Raw genomic sequence first — 25,175 nt, 5'->3', positions numbered from 1 at the left:
ATGGCCACCCACAAGCCTAAGTTCACCATGTGCAATGCCAAGCATCGGCTGGAGTGTTGTAAAGCTTACCGCCATTGGACTCTGGAGCGTTGGAAACGCCCCAATGCATAGTCCCACCTGTAAAGTTTGGTATAGGAGGAATAATGGTCTGGGGCTGTTTTTCATGGTTTGGGCTAGGCCCCTTAGTTCCAGTGAAGGGAAATCTTAACGCTACAGGATACAATTAAATTCTAGATGATTCTGTGCTTCCAACTTTGTGGTTTGGGCAAGGCCCTTTCCTGACAATGCACCTGTGCACAAAGCCATGACATCATTTTCTGGAATTTTCCAACTGTTTAAAGGCACAGTCAATGTAGTGTATGTAAACTTCTGACCCACGGGAATTGTGATACAGTGAATTATAAGTGAAATAATCTGTCTGTAAACAATTGTTGGAAAAATTACTTGTGTCATGCACAAAGTAGACGTCCTAACCGACTTGCCACTAACTATAGTTTGTTAACAAGAAATGTGTGGAGTGGTTGAAAAATGAGTTATAATGACTGCAACCTAAGTGTATGTAAACTTCCGACTTCAACTGTATGTAATCCTGTACGAGCGTATGTGCCAAATACATTACCATATTACAGATGTCAAGCTTATGGGCATGTGGCAGCAGTGTGTAGGAGGGAGAGTCCAAGGTGTGAGAAGTGTGCAGAAGGGCATGAGTAGTGAGGGTAGTAGAGATATACCAGTACAGTGGGATAAGCCAAAAAAATGATATAAAGTTCAGTAAGACTGGACGTTTAGCCTTTATAGCAGTGGTTATCAACTGTACGGCAGGAATGGAATGGAAGTCGCAGAAAATTGAGATTGTGGTGGTAGCTGCAGGGGGGTATTTGGGTGTGTGAGACTAGACATCAGAAGAGTTACAGGATGTGTTAAGTGGTGATGTCCCATCCTTTCAGGATGATGACATGAGGTAGGAATAAATGCATTTAATTAGTGGAGTTGAGTGGTCATTTTATTTTAAATAATTTTGAAATTAGTGAGTGTAGTATTAGATGGTAGGGTATTTATGGCATTTTATCTAGCAAGCAAAGTGTGAGGGAGTTGTACTCCAGTCTAGTAGGTGGCGGTAATGCAATAAATTGGATACCAACTGCCGTTAAACCTCAAAGAAGAAAAAGATGAAGAAGAAGAAGAAGAAGAAGAAGAAGAAGAAGTACACTTACCGTGCTATACAGGAAATAGCTACTGTCGTCATCTCCGTTTAGTGGCAATGTTGTACGAGGTCTCTTTCTGAAAGGTTTGTCATATTTCTTAGTGATCGGGAAATAAAAACGTGAATTAATTAATACTACCCTATATATGATTACTTTTAAAACTGATTCGAGGAAATACGCCGTATTGTACTCACAGTTGCTAATCTGCTAGCATTCTTTACAGCAGCATTAGCCTGTTAGCTAGATAGATGCTTGCAAAAACTACACTAGGTAGTAAAATATAGCTAAGACGCAACTACCGCTATTTAGGTAGCTGAGGTATATATGCCAAGTTTTTGATGGCCACTTTGCAAGTTTAGGTGCACAATTCTCACATCGGAAACTGGATAGCTTACAAGTTAGCTTGCGGGACATTCTGGCCTTAATTGAATTGACATTTACAAATCTACATTTATTCGCCAACAATTGTAAGAAATCAACACAAATTATTTGTAGTTAGATACCAGATAGTCGTTAGCTTAAGTAACATTGGCTAAATTTAACCTCGAGTTGGTGACACAATGAAAAAACCCTAGTGTTGTTGACAAGGGGAGATAATCAGTCTTGTCATCAACGCTAAATGTCTATATTGCTAAATGTCTCTTTTGCCATCACAGAGTACATCGTCAGCTGATTAATTATGTTAACGAATGTACAATTTATCATTTTTGTGTCCTAAAACAGCTGTCACACTTAGGTTGCATAAGCAGCAATGATGTCTGGCACCGGGGGAGGGAAGCGAGCCTCAGGTGGGGACAGCCCCCCTGGTCCACCTGAGAAAAAAAGTAAAAAAGAGGAGAAGACCACCACCACTCTCATTGAGCCAATACGCATTGGGGGAGTGTCCTCTACGGTTAGTCACTATTTTTGGCCTCTGCATCTTGGTCTTGTCTATAATGAAGTATATTATCCCTCCTACATGGTTATCATCTTCATTATCATGTATTTCACATCTGCAGGAGGAAATGGACATGAAAGTGATCCAGTTTAAGAATAAGAAGCTGAGTGAGCGTCTGGAGCAGAGGCAGACCATGGAGGACGAGTTGCGAGAGAAGATCGAGAAGCTGGAAAAGCGACAAGCCACTGATGATACCACACTGCTCATTGTGAATCGTTACTGGTCCCAGGTACGTACATTCCACAATCGTTTGCTGCCTTGAAGGATCATAGACATACAGTACCAGTCAAAAGTTTGGACACAACTACTCATTCAAGGGTTTTTCTTGATTTTACTATTTTCTACATTGTGTAATAATAGTGAAGACATCAAACTATGAAATAACACAGTGTAGTAACCAAAAAAAGTGTTAAAACAAATTCTTCAAAGTAACAACCCTTTGCCTTGACATCTTTGCACACTCTTGGCAGTCTCTCAACCAGATTCACCTGGAATGCTTTTCCAACCGTTTTGATGGAGTTCCCGCATATGCTGAGCAGTTGTTGGCTGCTTTTCCTTCACTCTGCGGTCCAACTCATCCCAAACCAACTCAATTGGGTTTAGGTCGAGTGATTGGAGGCCATGTTATCTGATGCAGCATTTCATCACTCTCCTTGGTCAAATATCCCTTTACACAGCCTGGAGATGTATTGGCTCATTGTCCTGTTGAAAAACAAATGATAGTCCCACTAAGCCCAAACCAGATGGGATGGCGTATCGCTGCAGAATGCTGTGGTAGCCATGCTGGTTAAGTGTGCCTTGAATTCAAAATAAATCACCAACAGTGTAGCCGGCAAAGCACCATCACACCACCTCCTCCATGCTTCACGGTGGGAACCACATCATACGGAGATCATCCATTCACCTACTCTGCGTCTCACAAAGACACGGCGGTTGGGACCAAAAATCTCAAATTTGGACTCATCAGACCAAAGGACATATTTCCACTGGTCTAATGTCCATTGCTCGTGTTTCTTGGCCCAAGCAAGTCTCTTTTTCTTATTGGTGAACTTTAGTAGTGGTTTCTTTGCAGCAATTCGACCATGGAGGCCTGATTAATGCAGTCTCCTCTGAACACTTGATGTTGAGAAGTCTGTTACTTGAACTCTGTGAAACATTTATTTTGGCTGCAATTTCTGAGGCCAACTCTAATGAACTTATCCTTTGCAGCAGAAGAAATTCTGGGTCTTCCTTTCCTAGCGCTTGATGGTTTTTGCGATGGCATTTGAAGAAACATTCAGTTCTTGAAATCTTCTGGATTGACTGACCATGTCTTAAAGTAATGATGGACTGTCATTTTGCTTTGCTTATTTGAGCTGTTCTTGCCATAATATGGACTTGGTATTTTACCAAGTAGGGCTATCTTCTGTATACCATCCCTACCTTGTCACAACACAACTGATTGGCTCAAACACATTAAGAAGGAAGGAAATTCCACAAATGTTCTTTTAACAAGGCACACCTGTTAGTTGAAATGTATTCCAGGTGACTAACTCATGAAGCTGGTTGACAGAATGCCAAGAGTGTGCAAAGCTGTCATCAAGGCAAAGGGTGGCTACTTTGAAGAATCTAAAATATATTTTGATTTGTGTAACACTTTTTTGGTTGCTACATGATTCCATGTGTGTTACTTCAGTGTTGATGTCTTCACTATTATTTAAAAAATAAATAAAAAAAACCCTTGAATGAGTAGGTGTGTCCAAACTTTTGACTTGTACTGTATGCTTAACCTAAAATGTAACCCCCACCCATACTGAATTACCCTTTCTTTGACTTCCAGTTGGAAGAAAATGTTCACGTCCTGCGCCTCCGCATTGACCCCACGGTGGTCCCAGCACCGCCTGCTATGCCGGTCTCTGCCCCTACCCCAATAGAAGAGGATGGTATGATGATTCCACCACCCCCTCCACCAGCAACAGAACACGAGGAGACACAGCCTCCCGCACCTGATGTTATGGAGAAAGCTCCTGAACCACAGCAGGACTCGACAACAGGTAAAGATGATCCCTACTCTCTCGCTCGCTCAACCTTTCTCTATGCATATCTAGCTCTGATCTGCAGTAATGATACCTCCAAGTCCATTGCTTTGCCACCTGTAATAACTGATGTGAGGTATGGAAACGTAACAAAGCAGTACACCTTTCTAGCACTTATGCCACATTTATATTTTCAACCACATCCTAAGTCCTCCCGTCCATTTTTACTTATCACCATGATCTGTAGCACCTCCGCCCACTACTTCCCTCAGTGAGAGTGCCAAGGCCTTCCTCTCCATTCTGGACAACAGCAGTGAGGAGGAGCTCAGCCTGCAGCTGCAGGACAGGATGCAGTTTAGCAAAGAGGCCGCTGCTTGCATGGTCTGCGTCTTCGACAGGTTGCACAGCCGCATCGACGGCCTATGCACCCAGATCCAGTCCGCAGGTAACTATTCAGACTCACTCATGACTAGGGACAATATTTTTTTTCACTTTGTTGTTGTAGAAGCATTTGGGTTCTAAATGTGGCATAAACATGTTGAGGATTTCCCTACTGTGACATTCACAGTTGAGTAACCCTAGTAACTGTGTTGTCTTTGTCAGTGTGTGAGGATGACAGCCAGGAAGAGCTGCTCCGTCTGAATCGCACTCTGCTGGAGGAGAATAGCAGACTACAAGACCTGGCTTCCTCCCTGCAGGGCAGACACCACAAGATGTCTATGGAGGTACTTTGCCTCACCCTATAATGTAGTGTGGGTGGATTGGGAATGCCCACATCTCCATGGTGTGTCCTCTCACGCTTTTGTATCCTCAAATTGAATGTCTGCCATTTCTCATCGGTGGTAATAAATGGCGATTGTGTAAATTCATCCAGTCAATTTCTTAATCAAATGTTCTCATCTGTACTTCTCTTGTTCAGTACAATGAGCTTGTGGATAAGGTGACGAGCTCGGAGACCAAGGTGTCTGAGATGGAGACTGCTGTGGAGGATCTGCAGTGGGACATCGAAAAGCTCCGTAAAAGGGAACAGAAGCTCAACAAGCATCTAGCTGAAGCACTTGAGCAGGTTTGTTTCATTTGTGTGCGTGGGTGGGTGTGTATACTTTGTATGTGTGTATAGTCCTGTATCTCATCATTGCTGATGGCACTCTCCATTATGCATCTATGGCCAGCGATAAGGCACCAGAGCATGCCAGCCATTGAATCGCAGCTGTGTGTGTTTATCTATGTCCTGCTGTATGCACATGGGTAAAATCATGTTTTGATATTGTATAGTCTAAATGAAGACTGTAACCACATTTATATTACTATTGTAATATTTCTAGGTTAGTGTCTGAACTAATGTATGGGCCAAGTTCGCTAAACACATCTTATGATTATTCTGTCCAGTTGAACTCGGGCTACTACACCACTGGCAGCTCAGGGGGGCTACCCGGAGGCCAGATCACTCTCAATATACAGAAGGTGAGTGCAGACTTGTCACTTTTTTGTCCAGCCATGTTCTTGAGCTTCCCTTCAGTCTTGTTTTGATACATTGTTGTATTCCAACCCAGTCATATGGAGTTGAATTGGTGCCAAAAGTGATAATAATTTAACTTCATACTGTCATTATTATGTCTGTTAGTTTGAGAGCCTGAATGCAGAGTTGGAGCAAAACCAAGAGCTGGCCAACAACCGCATGGCGGAACTGGAGAAACTACAGCAGGAGCTCCAAGAGGCTGTGAGGGAGAGTGAGAAGCTCAAGGTACAGAAGTCGTCTCCTCTGAGGGAATACAAGACTAAACTCAGCGCAATACTCTGTCTGCTTAACAAAGGATATGCTCACTATTTAGACAGTCTTGATGAGTCAGGTGTCAAGTCAAGGAAGACAATAATTGTAGAATGTATAAACACAACAACTTGTGTTTGTCATTATGATCATTGAATCTATACTCTGTATGTAATATCATTGAATGCATTTACTTTTCTGTTTGCTCTATCCCAAATTGATTGCATTTATATAGTTTTTCAGCAGGTCCCAAGGCATCGTACAGTGTATGAGGGGGGTAACTCACTCTCTTAACTCCTTTTCAGTTGGACCTGAAAAATATTCCAGAGGATGTGGTGAAGGAGACCGCAGACTACAAGTGCCTGCAGTCCCAGTTCTCACTGCTCTACAACGAGTCTCTCGGGGTGAAGACCCAGCTGGACGAGGCCCGGGCCCTGCTCCTCACCGCCAAGAACGCCCACCTCAGACAGATCGAGCATATGGAGGTCAGAAGCACTAATTTAGCAGATAGGTTTTACTTGCAGTCATGGTGAACTTGGTTGTACCTCCCTTAGTTCAATGCACTGGTTGTCGCTTTGGATAAGATAAACTGACAAATGACTTAAGTGTAGGAGGGAGCCACTGATTTAAAATCAACATTTCAGCATATTAGACCCGTTTTTTTAATATACATGCTTTGATTGAGCCTGTCTGGGATACCAGATGGATGGGTTTTGACCTTTTGGGACTATTCCATTGGTTACATTGTGCTTGATTGTGCCTGTCTGGGGTACCAGATGGATGGGTTTGGACCTTTTGGGACTATTCCATTGGTTACATTGTGCTTGATTGAGCTTGCCTGGCACATCTAAAGTATTTGATAGAGAACTAATACTACTTGAACCCAGGTCTGGCACATATATCATGAATACAAAAAGGAATATATGTGGTTGGAAAGGTAATGCCGTGGCAACCGTGAAAGTGGATTACATCACAAATGATAAAAACATGGCCAACACTAGTAGTCATGATGTCAGAGATTGGTGTGATGTCTCTGTTCGACAGCCGTCAACAAAAGTTGGTGTTGTTCGTCATCTTTTCAGAGTGACGAGCTGTCACTACAGAAGAAGCTCCGCACTGAGGTCATCCAGCTGGAAGACACGCTGGCGCAGGTGCGCAAGGAGTATGAAATGCTGCGTATCGAGTTTGAGCAGAACCTAGCGGCCAACGAGCAAGCAGGTAACATCTCATGTCCACAACTCCCACTCCCTAGGCTTGTTTCTATCACTGAAGGTTTCTCATAAAAAGCCAATGTTTTTCTGTGAGATGTTTGAATGAACTATTTTCAGTGATCTTATGTACTTAGTAATATATGCATGTCTTGTTTATTTAATCATTTTCTGTAACCAAGGATGTTGACTGTGTGTTTGGGAGGAATGTATCCTATCCATATTGCTCACAAGTTTAGCGCACCAGACAATAGTTGGACAAAACACTGCGACGGCGCTGACTGAAAACCCATGGTCATTATCTTATCGACACCTCTGTCCCTTTTGATCTTTCCCTCAGGCCCAATCAACAGAGAGATGCGCCACCTCATCAGCAGCCTCCAGAACCACAACCACCAGCTGAAAGGTGACGTGCAGCGTTACAAGCGGAAGCTCCGAGAAACACAGATGGAGATCAATAAGGTAGGCAACTGATCCTGCACTTTCTTCTGCTCTCTAAGAATATTTCATCAATATGCGTAGTTCATAGATAGAGCCATAGGACCTGACCGGGTCAAACTCTGGACCCATATTATAGGTTAACTACAGCCTGGAGTTTGCCCTGGTGAGGTGGTTAGGTCCTGGTTCAACAAAACTTGAGATTCAGGATAAACATGACACTTGAATCATGATATTTGGTATGACAATGTGATAAATGCGATTGATGTCCCTTTGTCAGTTGCGGTGCCAGAGTGGTGACACTGGGCTTCTGTCGTTGGAGGAGCCGGTGAGTGACAGCCTGGAGGTGAAGAAAGAAGAGGATGAAGACCAAGAAGAGGAGGAGGAGAGGAGGAGGGAGCTGGAGAGACAGCGGTCCCGGGAGAGAGAGAGGGAGGCCGAAAGGGAGCGAGAGAGGGAGCGAGAAAGGGAGCGACAGCGCAGCGAAGAGTTGAAGAGAAAAGATTCGGACACACTGAAGATGCTGAGGGCTGAACTTAAGTATGTTTAGTTTTTGGTCACAGAACACACAACTCGTATTTTATATAGAATTAAGGGTACTGTCATATAGTAGAGGAATTAACTCATTGTCATATTCTGGAGTTAGGTAGTGCTAACCCTTCTACGGTACATTCTTCTTTCCCCTCAGGAAAGCCCAGGAGTCTCAGAAGGAGATGAAGCTACTTTTGGACATGTATAAATCAGCTCCCAAAGAGCAGCGAGACAAAGTGCAGCTTATGGCAGCAGAGCGCAAGTCTAAAGCCGAGGTTTGTCCAACTATGCTCTTTGACTTCTTCAAATTCCAACCTGAACTGTAGGTTATCATTGAAAGTCAATTCATGAGATGGTTAGTGTTATCTGAATCTCTCCCCCCCACTACAAGCTGAAGTAATGTCTCAGTCTGTGTGTTATACCTAAATCCACCCTCTGTCCCAGGTGGATGAGTTGCGGGTGCGGGTTCGAGAGCTGGAGGAGAGGGAGAGGAAGGAGAGCAAGAAGCTGGCTGATGAGGACGCTCTCAGGAAAATACGCGTGGCAGAGGAGACGATCGATCACCTACAGAAGAAGCTCACGGCCACCAAACAGGTACTGTATTTCCACTACACATTAAAATATTTTGCAGAGGTGCTGAATATGCTCTATCACAATTGCGGTGGGTTTGCCTTGGCTTTGTCATTTCTTTGAAATCCCCGGTCAAAAGAAACAATGGAATAAGTGAGGTATCGCAGTAGGGGAGGACGGGGTTTCAAATTGGTAGGGTTATGCAAGCAGTGTGCTTGGCGGGGTTGTGCTCTCGACCTTCGCCTCTGAGTCTGTACGAGAGTTGCGGTGATGGGACAAGACTGTAACTACCAATTTGGATATCATGAAAAATGGGTAAAAAGTAATAAAACAAATAAACTCAGCAAAAAAAAAAAGAAACGTCCTCTCACTGTAAACTGCATTTATTTTCAGCAAACTTAACATGTGTAAATATTTGTATGAACATAACATGATTCAACAACTGAGACATAAACTGAACAAGTTCCACAGACATGTGACTAACAGAAATTTAATAATGTGTCCCTGAACAAAGGGGGGAGGTCAAAATCAAAAATAAGTCCGTATCTGGTGTGGCCACCAGATGCACTGCAGTGCTTAATGTATCTCTTCCTCATGGACTGCACCAGATTTGCCAGTTCTTGCTGTGAGATGTTATCCCACTCTTCCACCAAGGCACCTGCAAGTTCCTGGACATTTCTGGGGGGAATGACCCTAGCCTTCACCCTCCGATGCAACAGGTCCCAGACCTGCTCAATGGGATTGAGATCCGGGCTCTTCACTGGCCATGGCAGAACACTGACATTCCTGTCTTGGAGGAAATCACACACAGAACGAGCAGTATGGCTGGTGGCATTGTCATGCTGGATGGTCATGTCAGGATGAGCTTGCAGGAAGGGTACCACATGAGGGAGGAGGATGTCTTCCCTGTAACGCACAGCGTTGAGATTGCCTGCAAAGACAACAAGCTCAGTCTGATGATGCTGTGACACATCGCCCCAGATCTTGACAGACCCTCCACCTCCAAATCGATCCCGCTCCAGATTACAGGCCTCGGTGTAACGCTCATTCCTTCGACGATAAACGCGAACCCGACCATCACCCCTGGTGAGACTAAACCGTAACTCGTCAGTAAAGAGCACTTTTCGCCAGTCTTGTCTGGTCCAGTGACGGTGGGTTTGTGCCCATGGGCGACGTTGTTGCTGGTGAGGACCTGCCTTAAAACAGGCCTACAAGCCCTCAGTCCAGCCTCTGTCTATTGCGAACAGTCTGAGCACTGATGGAGGGATTGTGCGTTCCTGGTGTAACTCGGGCAGTTGTTGTTGCCATCCAGTACCTGTCCCGCACGTGTGGTGTTCGGGTGTACCGATCCTGTGCAGGTGTTACACGTGGTCTGCCACTGCGAGGACGATCAGCTGTCCGTCCTGTCTCCCTGTAGCACTGTCTTAGGCGTCTCCCAGTACGGACATTGCAATTTATTGCCCTGGCCACATCTGCAGTCCTCTTGCCTCCTTGCAGCATGCCTAAGGCACGTTCACGCAGATGAGCAGGGACCTTGGGCATCTTTCTTTTGGTGTTTTTCAGAGTCAGTAGAAAGGCCTCTTAGTGTCCTACGTTTTCATAACTGTGACCTTTATTGACCACCATCCGTAAGCTGTTAGTGTCTTAACGACTGTTCTACAGGGGCATGATCATTGAACAAGCATGGAAAACCATTTACAATGAAAATCTGTTAAGGAATTTGTAAAAATTAATCAAATAATCCAAATAATCTTTGAAAGACAGGGCCCTGAAAAAGGGGCGTTTCTTTTTTTTGCTGTGTTTATATACTCATCAGTTAGTGAGTATACCAAACATTTAAGAATACATTCCTAATATTCAGTTGCACCCCTTTTTGCCCTCAGAACAGTCTCAAATCGTCAGGGTATGGACTCGAAAGCGTTCCACAGGGATGCTGGCCCATGTTGACTCCAATGCTTCCCACTGTTGTGTCAAGTTGGTTGGATGGATGTCAATTTGGGTGTTGGATTATTCTTGTTACACACGGGAAATTGTTGAGTGTGAAAAACACAGCAGTGTTGCAGTTCTTCACAGTTCTGCCTGGCACCTACTACCATACCCCGTTCAAAGGCATATAAATCTTTTGTCTTGCCCATTCACCCTCTGAATGGCACAGACACAACCCATGTCTCAAGGCTTAAAAATCCTTTAACCTGTCGCCTCCCCTTCATCTACACTGATTTGAAGTGGATTTAGCAAGTGACATCAATAATGGATCATAGCTTTCACCACCTGGTCAGTCTGTCATGGAAAGAGCAGATGTTCTTAATGTTTTGTAGACTCAGTGTATATCCCACTGGGTAAAAACTGGTTGAATCAATGTTGTTTTCACAATTTCAACCCCAAAAGCCTATGCAATGTCGTTGAATCAACATGGAAAACTGATTTGATTTACAAAAAGTCAACTTAACCTAAATCCAATGATGTGATTTTTGTTGTTTTAATGTTAATTGACAACTCAGTCAAATGTAAATCAAAACTAGATGTTGAACTGACATATGTGCCCAGTGGGATTAGCACATCTTTAAAAATATATATATATTATAGCCGTTTCAATTGTAGGCTGTTGTTGATCATGTAGGTAAGCACATTTGTGACTGACAGTTTCAGACTGTAAAAAAAAAATGGAAGTGACATTTCACTAGTATAGTATAGTAAAAAGTTATGGCTGATTTGGTGGGAAAGAAAAGCACATCTTCTCCTTTTTGGCAGTTCTTCGGTTTTAGGCCGAATGATAAAGATGAGCCAGCAGACCTGACCGAAGTCACTTGTAAACACTGACCGAATATTCTGCAAGTCTATCATTCTGCTGAGTTCTATACTCTGGGGCAGAAAAGGTTTACATGCTGGTGTTCCTTGCCAGAAACCTTTAGGTCATTTGCACTCTGAAGTAGGTTCTCATCAAGGATTTGCCTGTATTTTGCTCCAGTCATGGTTCCCTTACCAGTCCCTGCTGCTGAAGAGCATCCTCATAGCATGATGATGATGCTGCCACCACCATGCTTCATGGTAGGGATGTGTGATGAGCAGTGCCTGGTTTTCTCCAGAGATAGTGCTTTGTGTTCAGGGCAGATAGTTACATTTGTCTCATCAGACCACTGAGATCATAAGTATTTCTGTATTTCACATGCCTTTCTGCAAACTCCAGGTGTGCTGTCATGTGCCTTTTTCTCAGGAGTGGCTTCCATATCGCCACTCTCCCATAAAGCCCAGATTGGTGAAGTGCCTTAGAGACTGTTGTCCTTCTGGTAGGTTCTCCGATCTCAGCTAAGAGGCTTCATTGGTTTCTTGGTCACCTCCCTGACCAAGGTCCACCTTACTCAGTTTGGTCGTTAGGTCAGCTCTAAGGCAGAGTCTGGGTAGTTCCATATTTTTTTTATAATTTCCCATTGCTGGAGACCACTGTGCTCTTGGAAACTTTCAAGACTAGAAATAGTTTTTATACGTGTTTCCAGATATGCCTTATCACAATTCTCTCTCTGAGATCTACAGACAGTTCCTTTGACTTCATGATAGAGTTACTGCTCTGACATGCACTGTCAACTGTGGGACCTTCTATAGACAGGTGTGTCTTTCTAAATAATGTCCAAACAATTGAATTGGCCACAGGTGGACTCCAAGTTGTAGTGGCGTTTCTAGGATGATCAAAGGAAATTGGATGCATCTGAGCTCAATTTGGAGTGTCATAGCAGAGCAGTGTAGATACTTACAGTGGGGCAAAAAAGTATTTAGTCAGCCACCAATTGTGCAAGTTCTCCCACTTAAAAAGATGAGGCCTGTAAATTTCATCATAGGTAACCTTCAACTATGACAGACAAAATGAGAAAAAAAATTGCCACAATTGGTGGCTGACTAAATACTTTTTTGCCCCACTGTATGTAAATGAGATTTCTGTATTTAATGTTCAATACATTTGCAAAAGTTTCACTTTGTCATTATGGGGCATTCTGTGTAGATGGGTGTGAGAAATTCATTTAAATTCAGGCTGTAACAACAATGTGGATACTAAGGCACTGTATATTTAGGATTTGTACAGTTCGATATACAGTTCGATTTTTAGCCTAAGCCAATGTTCATTCAAGTGTTATAAAGAATGTTATAGGCTAAATAGTATTTTTATCTGATTGTTCGTTTTTATTTAAATGCACAATTTTTAAGTTATTGAAAACACAGAATCATCATTCATTTATTTTTCGTTCCAGCTTATTGAATGTGCTGCTGTGGGATCTTATGCCCAATTGCCTGTTGAGCAATTCAATGACATTAATAAACACTTTTAGTTTAAGTTTAACTTGTGAAAGTAATGTTTAGTGCAACTTTTATGGACAGTAGCCTATTGGTGTAGGCCTATATTATTGGCTGTTTGGTTTGCAAGGGGGGATTTTCCAACAGCACAATTTATTTTGCCTACACTTTTGTCAAGTAACGCAGAAACCTATCTTGCTATTGTTCTCATTATTACTATACTGTTTTTATTGAGGCTAATCGCAAACAACTTTCTGAGATGGAACTCCGTTAGGCCACTAAGTTAATTCGATGGTTGATCATAAAAGAGGAGGTTATGTCTAGGCCAACAAGTCACATTCAAATCGAATGAGGATTGTGGAGAAAGGGGAAATCAAGATTTTAAAACAATAAGCCAAACAACGAATTGTTAGCTGCAAAAGGCCCGTGATCGTCCGACATTGGAGAGGGGGAAAAAACATGTTAGGCCCTGTGACATTTTGTGTTGCTTTGGTGCTATCCACTCTTTCTACATTGTTCTCTTGCATTATGTTAATAGTCTAACTACCATATGTATTAAGGTATGTCGTCCGACAAGCTTCCCCGAGATGGTTGTGCAAACCCACAGATTTATCAGCTGTCCGAGTAGCTGGTCTCAGACGATCCCGCAGTTGAAGAAGCCGGATGTGGAGGTCCTGGGCTGGTGTGGTTACACATGGTCTGCAGTTGTGAGGACGGTTGGACGTAATGCCAAATTCTCTAAAAAGATGTTGGAGCTGGCTTATGTTAGAGAAATGAACATTCAATTCTCTGGCAACTGCTCTGGTAGACATTCCTGTAGTCAGCATGCCAATTGCATGCTCCCTCAATTTGAGACATTGCGGCATTGTGTTGTGTGACCAAACTGCACATTTTAGAATGGCCTTTTCTTGTCTACCAGCACAAGGTGCACCTATGTAATGATCATGCTGTTTAATCAGCTTCTTGATTTCACACCTGTCAGGTGGATGGATTATCTTGGCAAAGGAGACATGCTCACTAAGCTTTTTGTGTGTATGGAAAACTTCTAGCATCTTTCAGCTCATGGAACCAACACTTTACAAGTTGAGTTTATATTTTTGTTCAGTGTAATATGTATCAACGGACTTCATTTGAATAGCATTGCGTTGTGGTATAGGGTAGGGCAACTGGCAGGTGTCTTCACTGACATTTTCAACCTCTCCCTGACCGAGTCTGTAATACCTACGTATTTCAAGCAGACCACCATAGTCCCTGTGCCCAAGAAAGCAAAGGTAACCTGCCTAAATGACTACTGCCCCGTAGCACTCACGTCGGTAGCCATGAAGTGCTTTGAATGGCTGGTCATGGCTCACATCAACACCATCATCCCGAAAACCCTAGACTCACTCCAATTCGCATAACGCCCCAACAGATCCACAGATGACGCAATCGCTATTGCACTCCACACTGCCCTTTCCCACCTGGACAAAATCAACACATCGTGAGAATCGTGTTCAACACTATAGTGCCCTCAAAGCTCATCACTAAGTTAAGGACCCTAGAACTAAACACCTTCCTCTGCAACTGGATCCTGGACTTCCTGATGGGCCGACCCCCAGCTGGTAAGGGTAGGTAACAAAACATCTGCCACGTTGATCCTCAACATGGGGGCCCCTCAGGGGTGCGTGCTCACCCCTCCTGTAACACCATCATTAAGTTTGCAGACAACACAACAGTGGTAGGCCTGATCACCGACAACGATGAGACAGCCTATAGGGAGGAGGTCAGAGACCGATCCGCTCCCTCAACGTGAAGTAAGGCCGAGCATGCCCCCATTTCTCATCGACAGGGCTGTAGTGGAGCAGGTTCAGAGCTTTAATTTCCTTGGTGTCCACCAACAAACTATCATGGTCCAAACACACCAAGACAGTCGTGAAGAGGGCACAACAATGCCTATTCCGTCTCCGGAGACTTTGCAACAAATTCTAAAAGACAGTTTTTGCTTTGTCATTATGGGTTATTGTATGTAGATTGAGGGTAGAAACAATTTAATTAATTATAGAATAAGGCTGTGACGTAACAAAATGTGGAACAAGTCAAGGGGTCTGAATACGTTCCCGAATGCACTGTAAATAACACTGATCTGTTTTCATCTGGCATATGGTAACAGGTGTCTGTCTCTCTCTATTAAGGAGATTTAACCTCAATGACATGAAACTACATATCTAACAGTTAAATTAAAAAACAAATGCCAACTCTATTCCAACCTCCCACCCCCCGTGCCTCTCCATTGTGTCCAGGAGGAGGAGGCCCTACTGAGTGAGATGGACGTGACGGGCCAGGCCTTTGAGGACATGCAGGAGCAGAACAGCCGGCTGATGCAGCAGCTGAGGGAGAAGGATGACGCCAACTTCAAGCTGATGTCGGAACGCATCAAGTCCAACCAGATCTACAAGCTGCTGAGGGAGGAGAAGGAGGAGCTGGCCGACCAGGTGCTAACCTTCAAGACCCAGGTGAGAGGGACTGTGGATGATGGACTCGCTTTGTGTGTTTATTTCCAGGGCAACTTGCAAAGCAGATTTATAACAGGTGCTCAACTTATTTTGCAAGGGAAACTTTTTTTAAACGAAAACCTTTGGCCCAAAAAATATCTCAGGCCATATTGGCTATTCACTAATGAAATGAAATAAAAATGCACATTTGATAGTAGTCCGGATAATACTTGTGTTTCTGAGCCAATGAGGAAGAGGTCTGATTGGTTCCCTTTGCTGTCTGTCACAGGTGGAAGCTCAGCTATTGGTTGTACAGAAGCTGGAGGAGAAGGAGGGCATCCTCCAGAGCTCACTGGCCACTCTGGAGAAAGAGTTAGGAGTCCGCACACAAGCACTAGAACTAAACAAGAGGAAGGTAGGAAAACAATACCTCTACTACTAAGATACTTTTAAACTCTCCTTCTTCCACAGTTACCTTACCAATACTACTGCTTTTACTATTTATGCTGTAATACCATGGTTACTAATACGAGCAATTACTAATACGACAATACGAGCAATTGTATTGCTGGTCACTCTTCTTGTAACGTTCTGTTGGGAGTATCTCTGAGTGTTTCTTGCCCCGCCATGTCCCCAGGCGGTGGAGGCAGCCCAGCTGGCTGAAGACCTGAAGGTGCAGCTGGAACACACCCAGTCCAAGCTGAGAGAGATCCAGGTTTCTGTGTCCGAGAACCGCACCGCCAGAGAGAGGGAGTTGGGCAACCTCAAAAGAGCACAGGTACACACAACTACTGTCAAGTCTGTCCTTTTTAGATATTTATCCTTTATTTAACCAGTCCCATTGAGATGAGCATATATTTTTCGAGGGAGCCCTGATATGTTAATTTGTCAAACCCCTAAAAGTCTTCATCGAATACAGTGGGAGAGAAAATTAGAGCGTGTGAATGTTAACAGTAGGTTTAATATGGTCGTGAAGAGGGCACGACAACGACTATTCCCCCTCAGAAGACAGAAGATTTGGCATGGGTCCTCAGATCCTCAAAAAGTTATGCAGCTGCACCATCGAGAGCATCCTGACTGGTATGGCACTACAGAGGGTAGTGCGTACGCCCCAGTACATGACTGGGGCCAAGCTTCCTGCCATCCGAGACCTCTATACTAGGCGGTGTCAGAGGAAGGCCCTAACTATTCGACAGCCACCCCAGTCAGACTGTTTTCTCTACTAGCGGCACTAAGTCTAGGTCCAAAAAGTTTTATAACAGCTTCTACCCCCAAGCCATAAGGTTGCTGAACAACTAATAATATGGCTACCTGGACTATTTGCATTGACCCCCCCCTGTTTTTTACGCTGCTGCTACTCCTATGTACATATTACCTCAATTACCTTTACTGTACCCCCGCACATTGTCTTGGCACTCCCTGTATATAGCCTCGTTATTTTATTGTTACTCCTTAATTTTTTTCCTTTTGTTTATTTAGTAAATATTTTCTCAACTCTTATTTTTCTTACAACTCCATTATTGGTTAAGGGCTTGTAGTAAGCAATTTGGCGAATGTGTCATAACATTTTGATTTGACTGTCTAACTTCTAGGAGGACCTGTCCAGGCTACGACGAAAGCTGGAGAAGCAGAAGAAAGTGGAGGTGTACACTGATGCTGATGAGATCCTGCAGGAGGAGATTAACCAGTACAAGGTGAAAAAAATAAATTTAGCGTATCTTGATGGACTAGCCTTGCTTTTGTTTTATCAATTGCATGTGATGGTGCATGTGAGAAAGTTCACATATTGTCTATTGTGGTACACTTTCTATCCAAATGGACCCTGTATTTTCTCTCATCCACGCCTTTCAGGCGAAGCTGCGTTGTCCGTGCTGCAACACCCGCGACAAGGAGACGGTGCTCACCAAGTGCTTCCACGTGTTCTGCTACGAGTGTCTGAAGACGCGCTACGACACCCGACAGAGGAAGTGCCCCAAATGTAACTGTGCCTTCGGGGCCAACGACTTCCACCGCATCTACATCACCTAACGCCATTACACGGAGAGGAGAAGAAGAAGACAACGGTGAACAGAGCCTAAAGGAGAGGAAGGGGGGAAAATGGTGTGGTTGGAGAGGTGTCTGGAGAGTTTTGTTTTTTCTCGGTTTTAATCGCTCCTTTTGGAAAGACTTTCTTAAATTGCATCATTGCCGGTTGGTGCTAGTGACCAAACAGAGCATTGTCAGTGATTGCGATGTACGGTAGGTGGTAATAAGTACAGATGTGCTCATGCTCTCATACAAAGGTATTACTACTTCTGTTTTTCTGGCCAATCTTAGTCTGTCAGATCTTGCCCATGTGGAATTCTTAACATTTAACTGAGCCCATTTTTAAACTGTTAATCACCTTGTAAAAGTGAACTGGGAAGTTGTCGTGGTGCTGTATGATTTGGAGACAGACTTACCCAGAATCATCCTTTAGAATACCTGTATGTGCTTGTTTTGGATATTCAGAGAAAAGACGACCATTCTCAAGAACTGAGATTCCATTACTGGACACGTATCTAGTTCAGTTGCTATGTTGAGTTGTGTACGTTACGACTCCATTCAGTTGAAATGGAGTTCCTTTCATTATCGTAACAATCACGTTATGCACCTGTGCAGAGATTTCACTGGATAATACTATTGTCGATACCTAGGAATCATTCGACTTAAAGTTGGCAGTTTAGTTTGACTTTGCCTGTGGCTAGCAGATCGAGCGCCTCAGTCACACGCAACATCTGCAGTTTTTAGTGCCTCGTTACTGATGACATTTCAGTGGAAGAGTCAGCTCAGGAGTGTCATTCTAAGTGGGCCATCCCATCCAGCTCTTTCAAGACAATTTAAAGATTACTGGAACATTAAAGGAGCTATATGTAATAATTTGGATTGTAATTTCAGAAAATGTCCTTAATATATCTACAGTAATAATGGAATGATAGTTTCACTATATTTTTGGCCCCACACACAATTCCATTCTAATGGTGCAGACGTCTTGACCGGGCCATCAAAGGGCAAGCGTCAAACACGTAGAAATCACTCAGCTCCAGTCAATTGGACAATGAGATTTGCTGGCCCCAGTCAATTGGACAATGAGATTTGCTGGCCCCAGTCAATTGGACAGTGAGATTTGCTGGCCCCAGTCAATTGGACAGTGAGATTTGCTGGCCCCAGTCAATTGGACAGTGAGATTTGCTGGCTCCAGTCAATTGGACAGTGAGATTTGCTGGCTCCAGTCAATTGGACAGTGAGATTTGCTGGCTCCAGTCAATTGGACAGTGAGATTTGCTGGCCCCTGTCAATTGGACAGTGAGATTTGCTGGCCCCAGTCAATTGAACAGTGAGATTTGCTGGCCCCAGTCAATTGAACAGTGAGATTTGCTGGCCCCAGTCAATTGGACAGTGAGATTTGCTGGCCCCAGTCAATTGGACAACTAGAGATGGTCCGTTGTTGAATTGTCACATATACAGTCACTCTATATATATCTTACAACCATATTCTGCCTTAATGGAATCTCTGAACCCCCTTTTCCTCAGTTCTGATGATGCTAGCCATTTAATGAGAGCTTGGTGATGTGTTTGACGTTAGCACCTGTGCGAACCAAAATCATAACTGGCCTCAAAATACCACCGTGAGACTCTTGTGATCTAAAGTCAATGGCAAAAAAAAAACATCATGCATCTGTTCAAAATAAGACTTCTAGAATGTTTAGATGAAATGTTTGAGTTTTGTGATTCGGGATATTTGGATTGGTATTAATAAGTGGATAGTGTGGGCTCTGTGTTATGAACATACATGTCATAGACAAAGAAGCAGTTCTCATTCAGAACATAGTGATCATTTTGTATTTCACAGAGTGTAGATTTGGTGAGTTTTCCTAGGAAAAACAGACTTGCGCATCATGAGTTGACTGTTGAATACATTTACTCATTATGGGGTTTTCTGACCTGGGAGTTGAACAATGGGAAAACATTTGATCTTGCTAAAACAAAGTGATGTGAGTGGTAATAGCAGGCTTTTAGTAATAAAAAATAAACAGTAAAGCCGATTTTTAAATAAAATTTGGCACCGGCAAATTGTCCAGAAGGGAATAAAATCCAATTGCAAAATAATGCTTTTTAGCCTATTCACTGATGGAAATACATTCGACTGGTCATGCTTATCGGTATATGGGTTGATTTGCATAATTTAGGGTAATCTATCTTATTTATAACATGTGCACAGCATACAGATACAAGGCCTTTGGGGGGAAAATCTACAGTCTGTGCTTTATAATCCCGCAACAATTCTAAATGTAATTGTGTGTTAATAGTTGTGGCCATGATTAAAATGAGCCAATTTTGTTTTTTTCTGAACTGGTAATTGAAGCGCACTTCCCACTCGCCATTCAAATGCATTGGCAATGGAAGGCAGGCTTGAGCTTCAAAGTAGCCTTGGCAAAATCTTACCATATCCGTGGAGGCAATTATTTTATAAAGATTCCGTATGCCGTTGAAATAAGTATTTCTCTCATGTTTTTTTGTTTTGAACTTTCTTCAATTGTCTGGTAGCCAAACACACTTATGCGCTTAGCCTACTGCCTTGTGCACATTGCTGCGCTAATAATGTTGAGAAATAATAGTTTCAGGACATTTTAAGCTAAATGTTCTGATCTGTTGCATCAGATTCATGTTTTTAGGCCTACTGGTTGTATGAATTTGGGATCTATCGTCCCACAACTGTCCAAGAGTCTGTTTGGACAAGCTGACCAATGGAATAGATCAACTTTTCTACCATGGGGGATAGTAAATTGACATACAGTGCATTCGGAAAATATTCAGACCCCTTGACTTTTTACACGTTTTGTTACGTTACAGCCTCTAAAATTTCCTCATCAATCTACACAATACCCCATAATGACAAAGCAAAATCCGGATTATTTTTTTGAATTTTTTGCACATTTCATAAATATACCAAACTGATGTTACATTTACAGTTGAAGTCAGAAGTTACACCTTAGCCAAATACATACACCTTAGCCAAATACATTTAAACTCAGTTTTTCACAATGCCTGACATTAAATCTAGTAAAAATTCCCTGTTTTAGGTCAGCTAGAAGCAGCACTTTATTTTAAGAATGTCAGAATAATTGTGATTTATTTCAGCACATTTCCAGTGGTTCAAAGGTTTACATACAATCAATTAGTATTTGATGGCATTGCCTTTAAATTGCTTAACTTGGGTCAAACGTTTCAGGTAGCCTTCCACAAGCTTCCCACAATAAGTTGGGTGAATTTTGGCCCATTCCTCCTGACCGAGCTGGTGTAACTGAGACAGGTTTGTAGGCCTCTTTGCTCGCACACACTTTTTCAGTTCTGCCCTCATATTTTCTATAGGGGTGAGGTCAGGGCTTTGTGATGGCCACTCCAATACCTTGACTTGGTTGTCCTTAAGCCATTTTGCCACAACTTTGGAAGTATGCTTGGGGTCATTGTCCATTTGGAAGACCCATTTGCGACCAAGCTTTAACTTCCTGATTGATGTCTTGAGATGTTGCTTCAATTGATTGGACTTTTGATTGGACAACCCTGTAATTTGTATTATTTCAAAAGAAATCTGCATACAGTGGGGCAAAAGTATTTAGTCAGCCACCAATTGTGCAAGTTCTCCCACTTAAAAAGATGAGGCCTGTAATTTTCATCACTTCAACTATGACAGACAAAATGAGATAATAAATCCAGAAAATCACATTAAGATTTTTAAATGAATTTATTTGCAAATTATGGTGGAAAATAATTATTTGGTCAATAACAAAAGTTTATCTCAATACTTTATTTTATACCCTTTGTTGGCAATGACAGAGGTCAAACTTTTTCTGTAAGTCTTCACAAGGTTTTCACACACTCTTGCTGGTATTTTGACCCATTCCTCCATGCAGATCTCCTCTAGAGCAGTGATGTTTTGGGACTGTTGCTGGGCAACACGGACTTTCAACTCCCTCCAAGGATTTTCTATGGGGTTGAGATCTGGAGAATGGCTAGGCCACTCCAGGACCTTGAAATGCTTCTTACGAAGCCACTCCTTCGTTGCCCGGGCGGTGTGTTTGGGATCATTGTCATGCTGAAAGACCCAGCCATTTTTTATCTTCAATGCCCTTGCTGATGGAAGGAGGTTTTCACTCAAAATCTCACAATACATGGCCCCATTCATTCTTTCCTTTACACGGATCAGTCGTCCTGGTCCCTTTGCAGAAAAACAGCCCCAAAGCATGATGTTTCCACCCCCATGCTTCACAGTAGGTATGGTGTTCTTTGGATGCCACTCAGCATTCTTTGTCCTCCAAACACAACGAGTTGAGTTTTTACCAAAAAGTTATATTTTGGTTTCATCTGACCATATGCCATTCTCCCAATCTTCTTCTGGATCATCCAAATGCTCTCTAGCAAACTTCAGACGGGCCTGGACATGTACTGGCTTAAGCAGGGGGACACGTCTGGCACTGCAGGATTTGAGTCCCTGGCGGCGTAGTGTGTTACTGATGGTAGGCTTTGTTACTTTGGTCCCAGCCCTCTGCAGGTCATTCACTAGGTCCCCCCGTGTGGTTCTGGGATTTTTGCTCACTGTTCTTGTGATAATTTTGACCCCACAGGGTGAGATCTTGCGTGGAGCCCCAGATCGAGGGAGATTATCAGTGGTCTTGTATGTCTTCCATTTCCTAATAATTGCTCCCACAGTTCATTTCTTCAAACCAAGCTGCTTACCTATTGCAGATTCAGTCTTCCCAGCCTGGTGCAGGTCTACAATTTTGTTTCTGGTGTCCTTTGACAGCTCTTTGGTCTTGGCCATAGTGGAGTTTGGAGTGTGACTGTTTGAGGTTGTGGACAGGTGTCTTTTATACTGATAACAAGTTCAAACAGGTGCCATTAATATAGGTAACGAGTGGAGGACAGAGGAGCCTCTTAAATAAGAAGTTACAGGTCTGTGAGAGCCAGAAATCTTGCTTGTTTGTAGGTGACCAAATATGTATTTTCCACCATAATTTGCAAATAAATTCATTAAAAAATCCTACAATGAGATTTTCTGGATTTTTTTTCTTCTCATTTTGTCTGTCATAGTTGAAGTGTACCTATGATGAAAATTACAGGCCTCATCTTTTTAAGTGGGAGAACATGCACAATTGGTGGCTGACTAAATACTTTTTTGCCCCACTGTATGTCTCTAGTCATGTAATAGAATTGCATGAAATGTGTTTTTCCCATGCAAAGAAAGGAAAGTAGGCCTATCTGATATAGCCCAGACCTCTACCCTACAAGCAGATCCTGGTTCAGCATTTGGGGTAACTGTCTCTCTGTAGCATTAGAAAAGGTTACACAATTTTTATCTTCCGTTTGTCCATTTCTTTCAGGTGATGTGTATGATTTACCACTCCCTGGGAGGGTAAAAAAACAAACACACCCTGTTATGAACTCTTTTTATTTTATATATATATATATATATATAAAAAAAGTTCTTAATAGGGTGTGTTTTGTTGCAAACAGTGATTGAGTTATTATTAACCTAAATTCTGACTATACAATCTACTCATCACATTACATACTGTACCAGTCAAGTTTGGACACACCTACTCATTCCAGGGTTTTTCTTTATTTTTACTATTTTATACATTGTAGAATAATAGTTTAGACAAACTATGAAATAACACATATGGAATCATGTAATAACCAAAAAAAGTGTTTAACAAATAAAAAATATATTTTAGAATCTTCAAAGTAGCAATCCTTTGCCTTGACAGCTTTGCACACTCTTGGCATTCTCTCAACCAGCTTCATGAAGTAGTCATCTGGAATGCATTTCAATTAACAGGTGTGACTTGTTAATTTGTGAAATTTCTTTCCTTAATGCGTTTTAAGCCAATCAGTTGTTGTGACATGGTAGGGGTGGTATACAGAAGATAGCACTATTTGGTGAAAGACCAAGTCTGTATTATGGCAAGAACAACTAAAATAAGCAAGGAGATATGACAGTCCATCATTACTTTAAAACATGAAGGTCCGTCTACGGAATATTTCAAGAACTTTGAAAGTTTCAAGTGCAGTCGCAAAAACCAAGCGCTATGATGAAACTGGCACTCATGAGGACCGCCACAGGAAAGGAAGATCCAGAGTTACCTCTGCTGCAGAGGATACGTTCATTAGAGTTACCAGCCTCAGAAATTGCAGCCTAAATAAATGCTTCAGAGTTCAATTAACAGTCACATCTCAACATCTACTATTGAGGAGACTGCGTAAAGCAGGCCTTCATGGTCGAATTGCTGCAAAGAAACCATTACTAAAGGACACCAATAAGAAGAGACTTGCTTGGGCCAAGAAACACAAGCAATGGACATTAGACCGGTGGAAATCTGTCCTTTGGAATGATGAGTCCAAATTGGAGATTTTTGGATCCAACCGCCGTGTCTTTGTGAGACGCAGAGTAGGTGAACAGATGATCTCTGCATGTGTGGTTTCCACCGTGAAGCATGGAGGAGGAGTTGTGATGGTGTGGGGGTGCTTTGCTGGTAACACTGTTGGTGATTGATTTAGAATTCAAGAACACTTAACCAGCATGGCTACCACAGCAATCTGCAGCGATACACCATCCCATCTGGTTTGGGCTTAGTGGGACTATCATTTGTTTTTCAACAGGACAATGACCCAACACACCTCCAGACTGTAAGGGCTATTTGACTGAGAAGGAGAGTGATGTTGTGCTGTATCAGATGACCTGGCCTCCACAATCATCCAACCTCAACCCAATTGAGATGGTGTGTGATGAGTTGGACCGCAGAGTGAAGGAAAAGCAGGCCGAACACTTGTTGGCTATGTGGGAACTCCTTCAAGACTATTGGAACAGGATTCCAGGTGAAGCTGGTTGAGAGAATGCCAAGAGTGTGCAAAACTGTCAAGGCTACTTTGAAGAATCTAAAATATATTTTTGTTTTTTGGTTACTACATGATTCCATATGTGTTATTTCATAGTTTTGATGTCTTATTTAAACATGAAGAAAATAGTATAATTTAAAAAAAGCCTTGAATGAGTCTGCAAATGCGGTGATGGATGGCTTGCTTTATTATAAAGATACATTTTTATGGTGAAAATGTACTTACCCAAACTTGAAACTCGCACGCTGCCTATACATAGGCTAGTGATTTTGCTGTTCATTATTGGTCTTGTTGGCTGAGGAGAAGTACATGTGGACAGTAATTCTAACATCTTCAAATTGCGCAGTAAGGACACCATTGCATCCTTGATTTACATGTTCTGTTAAGATTAATTACCACTATCTAAATGTGATTTCTGTCATTCTGAGTACCGTGATGTACGCCCTAATCTGTTCACGCACCCAATGCATATGTGCCCGGTAAATTAAGATGCTGCAGGTCAAGTGTCCAGTGCCACATTTTCATTAAGGAAACCCTGATAGGAAGGGTTTGTTTGTGTTTTTTTTTTACTGATGTTGCTACTTAATGAGAATTGGCGACAAGCCCCTTTGACACACACAACCGTGATATCGAACACTGCAACAGTTGCACAATCTAATCATGTAAATCAAGATAATGATTATTTTCTGTAATATGTCATCTCTGTAGTGTTTCTTAGAAAAGTACAACTTTGCATCACAAAAGTTCCTCTGAGGTTTTACACAACCCTAAACGTATTCAAACCCCGTTTTAAGTGCTTTTCCCCACTGCTTGATCCAGACGTATGCAATAT

At 42.6% G+C, this 25,175-nt stretch overlaps 1 protein-coding gene across 2 annotated transcripts; it reads left to right on the top strand.

Annotated features, from left to right (window-relative positions):
* Positions 1 to 1,180: 1,180 nt before the first annotated feature.
* Positions 1,181 to 19,555, top strand: LOC112224114 (E3 ubiquitin-protein ligase BRE1B). Of its 2 annotated transcripts, none has more exons than XM_024387427.2 (20): positions 1,181 to 1,288; positions 1,929 to 2,097; positions 2,204 to 2,371; positions 3,962 to 4,175; positions 4,405 to 4,602; positions 4,761 to 4,882; positions 5,077 to 5,223; positions 5,547 to 5,621; positions 5,782 to 5,901; positions 6,231 to 6,410; positions 7,008 to 7,143; positions 7,474 to 7,595; positions 7,852 to 8,111; positions 8,260 to 8,377; positions 8,547 to 8,696; positions 15,236 to 15,448; positions 15,717 to 15,842; positions 16,065 to 16,205; positions 17,020 to 17,121; positions 17,279 to 19,555. In XM_024387427.2, exons 2-20 carry the CDS (start codon positions 1,957 to 1,959, stop codon positions 17,453 to 17,455), a joined length of 2,910 nt encoding a protein of 969 aa, XP_024243195.1. In that variant the 5' UTR covers positions 1,181 to 1,288; positions 1,929 to 1,956; the 3' UTR covers positions 17,456 to 19,555. The 2 variants fall into 2 exon arrangements, with proteins under 2 accessions (XP_024243195.1, XP_024243196.1); XM_024387428.2 differs by having other exon boundaries at positions 1,212 to 1,288; positions 1,942 to 2,097.
* The last annotated feature ends 5,620 nt before the right edge of the window (positions 19,556 to 25,175 follow it).

This window comes from Oncorhynchus tshawytscha, linkage group LG25 (genome assembly GCF_018296145.1).
Source record: "Oncorhynchus tshawytscha isolate Ot180627B linkage group LG25, Otsh_v2.0, whole genome shotgun sequence".
NCBI classification, from domain to species: domain Eukaryota; kingdom Metazoa; phylum Chordata; class Actinopteri; order Salmoniformes; family Salmonidae; genus Oncorhynchus; species Oncorhynchus tshawytscha.
The sequence above is the reverse complement of the archived record's forward strand: the minus strand, read 5'-3'. Positions and strand labels throughout refer to the sequence as shown.